Source organism: Lethenteron reissneri, chromosome 42, assembly GCF_015708825.2.
Source record: "Lethenteron reissneri isolate LAM-NWPU_2019-01 chromosome 42, ASM1570882v1, whole genome shotgun sequence".
Taxonomy (NCBI): Eukaryota; Metazoa; Chordata; class Hyperoartia; order Petromyzontiformes; family Petromyzontidae; genus Lethenteron; species Lethenteron reissneri.
The window spans coordinates 7845247-7853715 of NC_083820.1; the positions used below are offsets into that span (position 1 = coordinate 7845247).

Sequence of the window (8469 nt, forward strand, 5' to 3'; positions counted from 1 at the left end):
TTAACTGGTTAGGCGCGACAATTCTTGTAAAACCAATTCGAAATTATTCGTCGAAACGTTACAAATTGTAATCCACCTCATACGGGGTGGTTGTTGACGCTTTTCAGACCTTTTGGTCCAACCGGTTGCACGGAACTGGTCTATTATCTTGACAAAGAGTTTAGTAACATTCACGTGCTAAAACCAAAACGCTTCGGTACATTGCAACAAGCTTAAGGACAACCGACGGACAATCCTTCGTTTGTTGTCCTTCCCCCGCACCTCCGATTAGCACAGTTGGCGACGTACGGTGCGAAAGAAGTTAAATTTGACATAATTAACAGCCCATTTTTCAATCCACTGCTGGATGATGGCCTCCCCACTCCGTGTCAGTCAGGGGGGGGGGGCGGTAGTTTGACTACGCTGCTCAGTCCGAGTTGGTGTAGTGGATGGCGCGCCCAGGATTGTTTCAGATTTCATTCGCCACTGATGTAGCCGTGGCCAGCCTCCCGGGGCTTCGATCACAGTGCGCTCATCACTGCGCCACCGCTCCCCGCCCGTAAAATACAATGCAGTACTCTCACTATAATAATGCATTGCTTAGATAACATGGGTGCAGCGATTTGATCGTTACGAACAAGGGGCTGTCCATAAATGACGTCACGCACCGAGGGGGGGGGGGTAAGACATTTGTGACGATTGCGGGGGGGGGGGGTGAGAAATGTAACGTCACATCAAAATGCGCAACTTTAAATATAGACAAACACGTTCTACTTAATTAAATAGACTTTTTAATAATTGTTTTCTCCTACAACATCAGAGTGCAGCGGCACATTAAATACATACTACAATGACAATAGTTTAAAGCGATTTGAAGCATGTATTTTGGGGGGGGGGGGGGGCAGAGCTTTGTGACATCATATTTTAGGGGGGCGGGTCTGACTTTTTGTGACGCCGTGTGACGAAGGGGGGGGGGTCAAAAATCGTCCAAAATCGCGTGACGTCATTTATGGACGCCCCCCAAGGGTTGCGATGTATTCCACGTTTGTAGTTTTATTTCCCATAGACGTAGCTACGACCTCTAGCGGCTGTCAGGAGTCGCGTGAACCAATTATATACAACATACACGAATCGAAAGCCGCCGATGCACTTAACTCATCACGAGCACATTCACAATGGCAGTGACGGCAACACGTGTTGAGACAAAGTCATAAGGTTGCTTTCAACTGAGCAATTAACAATAAAAAATCATGTTATTATCATATAACCTGTTAACGTATGTATAACTTCACCGAATCAGCTCCTTAACTACTCATCACGAGCACATTCACAATGGCAGTGACAGCAACACGTGTTGGGACGAAGTCATAAAGTTGCTTGCAACTGAGCAATTACAATAAGCAAAACAAATCCTAAATTTTGATTTAAAACGTTCGTGACTGCAGGGATTCATATTCTTGGTTCTTTCGGTAAAGTCACGTAGAAGGGAAATAATAAAATATAAAACAATAAAAATTCTCAAAATTAATAATATAAATATAAAACAATAAAAATTCTCAAAATTTGAAAATTTTCTTGCTGTAGAGTTCACATCTGATGACGATTGCTTGTGTTGCAGTCGAAACGTCGTGAGAATTTTGTATTGTTTTATATTTATATTATTTTATTATTTCCCTTCTACGTGACTTTACCGAAAGAACCAAGAATATAAAACAAACCCTGTTATTCCCATGTAACCTGTTAATTTCTGTATAACTTCACCGAATCAGCAGCTGCTAAACAACTCATCACGAGTACGTTCACAATGGCAGCAACAGCAACACGTGTTGGGACAAAGTCACGAAGTTGCCTGCAACTTGAGACCGGGCGGAGCTGCTCAGGCCCCGAGGCCACGCCCTCCGAGCCAGGCCCCCCTCGCGCTCTCAGCCAATGGCGTTGCAGAATCACGGCAACGCCCTCCGCGTGCGACGCTGCGATTGGTTAAAGTTGGCCGCGGGGTGGGGGGGGGGCGTTTCCCCAGAACAGCTGACGGCTGCCGCACGTAAAGACCACTCTGCTGTTCCGTTTCTTTGCTTTTTGGTCGTTCACAAGTCGACGCGGCCTCCTCCTCTTCCTCCTCCTCTTCCTCCTCCCTCGCTGCTTAGTTGAAGTCTGCGTGCAAACGGAAAGTTAAATAAACAAATCTCCTCCCTTACTTAGACGGCAATGGCCTCCGTTGTGCGAAGAATCATCAGCACCGCCAAGGCGCCCGGTGCCATCGGGCCGTACAGGTACGGGGATGGACACGTGGGTGGGCATCGGGGCAGTAGACGTGCATTGCAAAACTGTGCCATGGGCAAGCACTTCAGTTGCCACTGTGTTGGGTTTAATGACGACGACGACGATGATGATGATGATTATGCCGTTCGATTATATCAATGGAACGCCTGACTTGGCTTCTCAAGACAACTTTGCAGAGTAGGGGCCTGCTGCACTGCTTTGGGATTCTTGGCCAATTCCATTGAGTGGCACGAGTGGGGAATCCGGCGTGTACCTATAAAAAAGCATGTATATAATAGCTATAAGTGTAGTATGGGGTTTCGATTTAAAGCTTTCGTGACTGCAGGGATTCATCTTTTTGGTTCTTTCGGTAAAGTCACGTAGAAGGGAAGTAATAAAATAATAAAAACAAAACATAATATTATATTATTTTATTATGTTTTGTTTTTATTAGATGTAGTATGGGGTGTGCAGGCACTGCAATCCCATCCTTCTTAATTTAAAAGCGGCAACTGCAGCTGTCGAATGGCAGTATTTAACATATGACCACCGCATTCCGCACAGATCATCCAAACCGCCGATTGATTTACAGGATTGCACTTCATATCAAGTATCCCAAAATGGCATGCAAAGTGTGAAGGGGTGTCCTGACGAGGTGGTTGCAGAGGAAGTTGAGGTCAACCATGAGATCCGGTTCAATTGTTGTGCAGAGGTCATTTCGCCCACCAAATCGATTCCCAATGAAAACTCAACCGAGAGCCGAATGATATCACAACTATATTTTAACTTGCCCGAGGCTTCTTCATTCACTTACTGGCAAATAACGTTTGCGCCCAACGGTTACTATGATAAAGAAAATTGCAATCCACGCCCTTGATCGATCCACCACGTAGATGAAAATACTCTCATTGGTTTGCAAGTCACGGGGTTTTTTTTTGGTTTGCCATACTTCACCACGTCGGCGAGTGCGAGTTGGTGAGGCAGAAGCCAAATACACATTAAGATTATCACTTGCCATTCACGTGAGCCGTAGCCAGGAATCAAACTCAGCTTGCTGGGTATGTAGCAGAGTCACTGAATCACTGTGTCACTGTTCCCTCTGGTTAATTCTAGATTTGAAGCTTTCGTGACTGCAAGGATTCATACTCTTAGTTCTTTCGGTAAAGTCACGCAGGTAAAAAATGAAATAAAAATTAATAAAAATAAAACAATAAAAAATAAAAAATCACGACGTTTCGGAGGCAACACAAGTCTCCGTCATCAGGTGGGACCGTCACAACCAGATTTTCTGCATCAAATCTGGTTGTGACGGTCCCACCTGATGTTGCCTCCGAAACGTCGTGATTTTTTATTTTTTATTGTTTTATTTTTATTAATTTTTATTTCATTTTTTACCTACGTGACTTTACCGAAATAACTAAGAGTATGAATCCCTCTGGTTAACTTGATCACCATGCTATTAATTCATCTTTGGCCCTGCGTTGTTCATCCTCTGACATTCGCAGCGCACGCTCTCTTCCCTATGTATTGCCTCTGCAGCCAGGCCGTGCTTGTGGATCGCACCATGTACATCTCAGGACAGCTGGGGATGGAGCCGCAGTCGGGCTCGCTGGTGGCAGGAGGCGTTGCCAACGAAGCACGCCAGGTGAGGCCACCGTTGCCTCTTGGCCTTGTTTCCACAGCCACTGGAAGTGTGCCGGCTCGCTTCGTGATCAGGATTCGCTGGCTCGGCCCGCGTTCTCACGACAGTCCGACCTGGCTGACTTTAAACCCAGTAATCTTCTGTGGACAGTCAACTCGAGTTGACTCGAGTATTCTCGAATCGACCTGATTTCTCCCATTACTCAAGTTGGTAAAAAAAAAATGTAATTTCCATGATGTTTCAAGTTTACTAGAGTTTTCACTTAAGTTGTGCCGGAATTTTCCAGAAATGCTGCCGAGTAAGACCTTATCCATGAACACTTGCTGACACTGGAAGTATTGGTGTATTTGTTGGTCCATTGGTTTCGCAGGCTCTTGTGAACATGGGTGAAATCCTAAAAGCAGCAAACTGTGACTACAATAATGGTAATTAATCACTCTTGAAATCTGTCAAACTCTTCATCTCTTTAATACACTTACACTATCAACACGCTGTGTTCAGCAATATGGTAGAATATGAAACGTTTCATATTGGTACGATCATCAAAGAGAGTTTTATTTCTTTGTCTAGTCGTGAAGACGACGGTTCTACTTGCAAGTATGGATGACTTCGCAACTGTGAATGAGGTGTACAAAGAATGTGAGTAAAGTGTGTGTGCACTTTCGTGGATAAAACTGCACATCTGCAGCTTCGTGTTGCGTTTATCTGTTCACCGTGTAACAGTACAATAGTGCATTATGTGAGCAATTATGTATTTTTTTAATATTAATATTGACTTTTTCTTTTAGTTTTCAGCAAGAATTTCCCCGCCCGTGCCGCATACCAAGTTGCCGCGCTTCCAAAGGTCAGAAATCTGTCCAATATTTGTGCATAAGTCCCAAAGGGCCCTGTAACTCATTCTCTGCAATATTGATGTTTTTGTCTTTGATGTTGCTGTGCTTACGCACCACGGATCTCCCTTGTAACATAGCCACGGCAACTGGCTAAACGGGACCATCTGTGTACAAATCATATAAATTAAGCGCATTGAAAAATCATGTGCATGCTTTATTATACATTGGCAGCAATGTTGAGTGTGAATATGAAAAATAATTATAACTGTAAATGATGAGTAAACCCATCACAGCAAAAACATTAAAGCAGCTGGAAACAAATATATTTCACCTTTGTGCATTGTGTGCTTTGCATGTACAATAAGGTTTCCGCATTATCCAGTTGGTGGTCTAAATGACAAAATTACCCCACATTTAGGTCTTTGCAACTGGTGGTCTGGATAAGGCCGAGGGCTTTTGTTAATAATTTTAATACATTTCGTATCCGTGCAATTCTTACAGTACGTGGCTATCACGAAGGCGCTTTGTTTCACAGATGGGGCTATAGTTTGCCGGTCGGGATGCTGCTATGTGCTTTTTTTACACATTCAAGGATATAATGTCCGAGTAATCATTAAAATTCGGCAAATTTTGACTTATGTCAGCACAGAATAACATCACCGAATTGTTTACATCCACTGCAGTGGCATAACTAATTATCAGCTCAGGGGGTGCGGCCATCAGTCAGGTGGGGCCCCAATATTTAATTTGTCTCGCACAGTCGCACCGAGGCTATTATATATTGTGGCTCCTCTTGCCTGATCACGTCATTATGATCACGGTCTCGAACATTTAACGCTGTTGGGGCGATCCGTCTTCGCAAAATACTTCTTTGCAATATCATTTTTGAAAAATTATCTCACGGTAGTTGTCAAAGGGGCCCCAACTCGTAGCTTTGGCCACCAGGGGGGGGGGCAAGGCACCTCCCAACCCCCATTGTGAAGAAGACGACGGCACGTATTTTTAAATCCTTTATATTAAGTTCACTTGCTTGCGCGCTTACGACCGTGCAAATCTTTCGGTCGTTTTTTAACCCACTTCCCGTGATCCAATCGAGCTGACATTTTGCACACAGACTCGTGCGTGACAATTAATTTTCGTGAAATTTTTTTTCCAATTGCTTAATGGTGGCAGGCAATCATCTGACCCATAGGTGGCAGCCATCTCAAGCCAGAGGACGAGAGGACTCTAGCTGTCACGCATATAAAGGATTTATAGTGAAAAACTTTGTTTTTATGGGTTAATTTGTTTTGTTGTGAATACAGCCGCAGTATAGCCCGAATGCGCTCGAACCACGCACCTCTGCAACAAGTGGCAAACATGCTACTGCTCGGCCAGGTCACTCTCCATGGCCCGCGTTGGCTGCTAACACCGCGTGTTCTGTTTCTCACCCTCAGGGCGGAAAGGTGGAGATTGAGGCGATTGCTGTTTTGGGCCCCTTCACGGAGAGCAACTTGTAACAGTCTGCCAGAAATACAGGGTGATCTGATAAAAAATTCCCCCCCTCCCGCCACTGATTTCTAATGAACCTCTTACTTTTCATCACAACAGCCGACGGAATATTGTGAAAGCGACGATGATTCCATATTTTACAGACGAGTGTTAAATCATTGGATCAGTGGTATTGAGATTCTGAGAGAGACATTTAAAGTTTTTTAACGTAAAATGTTGTCTCTATAATGTCTCCCTGATGTTTTAGCAGGGTAGCTGTAATGTAACACTGTATAATGTGTCTCTTGTGAAAACTAACATCTCGTATAGACAATTAATTAGACACTCTGGTCTGTAGACATTACGACAGAAAAATGTTTGTATTCCCTACAAAATAAACTAAAAAACTGTGTAAGACCATGCTGGAAATTGAATAACTTTATGTAAGTCATTGTTTGTATTCCAAACCACTGATGGTTTCAAAGGTCACTACTCACAAACTCTGTTGCGATATACAGTTGAAACGGGCAATGGAAACCTGAATAATAATTGTGCAAATTTTTTTTTCAAACTTTCACAGTAACATTTGCATGTTGTGCAGTGGATTTACAAAGTCCAAAGGCCCTCGTTTGACATTTCAAATGCGTACAGACTGCGAGCGCAAGCACCGCTCTGGATGCGTTTTTGGCAGTGGTCACTGCTGCTGCCATTGGAATGAAACCAATTTGGGTCTCTCCACATTGGACCCATGGTGTAATGGTTACCACGCTGGACATGCAATGCAGAGGTCGCCGGCTTGATCTCCCGGCGCAGTAGTGGAAATAATTGAAAGGTTTCTTAAATCGTCTACAACATCTCCACCTAACAGTTTAAATGGGGACACCACATTCAATGGGCAGTTTGCGCATGATGCGTTATATTGTGGGGTTCAGTAGTGCAGCCGGATAGCATGCTGCACTACGAACACGACCATCTGGGTTCGATTCCTGCTCACGGTCAACACCAATGACGAGTATCTGAACCGGCCCTGGGCCTTCCCCAGGTCGACTCGGCCTCAAATGAGTACCTGGTGCTGTGTGTAAACATTGCCACTCGGCAGGCAAAGGGGCCATCCATAAATGACGTCACGCACCTAGGGGGGTCATACATGTGACGAGGGGGGGTTTGAGAAATGTGACGTCACATCAAAATGCGCAACTTTAAATAAATATAGACAACACGTTCTACTTAATTAAATAGACTTTTTAATAAACGTTTTCTCCTACATCAGAGTGCAGCGCCACATTAAATACGCACTACAATGACAATAGTTTAAAGCGATTTGAAGCATGTTTAATTTTTTTGGAGGGAGGGGGGGGGGCAGAGCTTTGTGACGTCATATTTGAGGGGGGGTCTGACTTTTTGTGACGCCGTGTGACGAGGTCGGGGGGGTCAAATCGTCCAAAATCGGGTGACGTCATTTATGGACGGCCCCAAAGGTAGCCGGGCGTGGGTGCTGGCCACTCACCCCCTCGTGCTGTGTCGGCCTTCGTAGGTGCAGCACTTGCTCCTCCAGTCTGTTAAGGCTATCCTGGCGATCTTTGTCTTTGTGTGTACTCCCACCTCTTCTGAGGTGTGTGGACGAGTGGAGGGGGTTCGTAGAGCTCCCTCTAGTGGAGGCCCTTCTCCCAGCAGTGGCGTGAGCAAGCACTTGCAGGGCTGCACCTTGACCATGTTTAACTATTGATAGGAAGTATTGGTGTGTGGATTGCACAGATCGTTGATTACTATTTTCTTTGAACCTACCTACGTGACTTTACGGAAAGACCCAAATAATATTATATACACAGTCAAATGATTGAAACACCTTTTCCAGACGATACCGATGTATCTTCTTGGTTCTTTCGGTAAAGTCACATAGAAGGGAAATCATAAAATAATTAAAATAAAACTATAAAATACAATTCTCACGACGTTTCGGCCACAACGCAAGCAGCCGTCCTCCGATGTACATTCACTAGTTTGCTACAAGAGCAAACTCGTGATGGAAGTCAAGTCGTTGATCATGTAAATTATTACGACTGACTACACTGAACTCAAGTTCAAGTTAATTTATTAGGCATAGCCCTGTGAGCCATTCGGCTCTTGAATCGGGTGCAACCGCAACAAACAAAAAACAAAAACATGAACAAAAAAACATCTTAAAGTGAATATGTGACTAAGTGCAAACAGAAAATCCAAGAAAAGACAGCAAAATATTGCAGAAAAAATCACCGTACACCAACGCTGTGTGCAAAAATCCCAGTG

The 8469-nt window shown here is 44.2% G+C and overlaps 1 protein-coding gene across 1 annotated transcript; it reads left to right on the forward strand.

Annotated features, from left to right (window-relative positions):
• Positions 1-2000: 2000 nt before the first annotated feature.
• On the forward strand, positions 2001-6598 carry LOC133352907 (2-iminobutanoate/2-iminopropanoate deaminase-like). The gene is made up of 6 exons (XM_061568913.1): positions 2001-2249; positions 3778-3883; positions 4251-4305; positions 4451-4519; positions 4669-4724; positions 6150-6598. The coding sequence occupies exons 1-6, from the start codon at positions 2185-2187 to the stop codon at positions 6210-6212; spliced, it is 414 nt and encodes a 137-aa protein (XP_061424897.1). The 5' UTR covers positions 2001-2184; the 3' UTR covers positions 6213-6598.
• The last annotated feature ends 1871 nt before the right edge of the window (positions 6599-8469 follow it).

What these genes read in the sequence shown, in the direction of transcription:
- LOC133352907 (XM_061568913.1), top strand. Translation starts at nt 2,185, where the DNA reads ATGGCCTCCGTTGTGCGAAGAATCATCAGCACCGCCAAGGCGCCCGGT. An exon ending in TTGCCAACGAAGCACGCCAG is followed by an intron (nt 3,884 to 4,250) that starts GTGAGGCCACCG and finishes TTGGTTTCGCAG; the next exon opens with GCTCTTGTGAACATGGGTGA. An exon ending in AAACTGTGACTACAATAATG is followed by an intron (nt 4,306 to 4,450) that starts GTAATTAATCAC and finishes TTCTTTGTCTAG; the next exon opens with TCGTGAAGACGACGGTTCTA.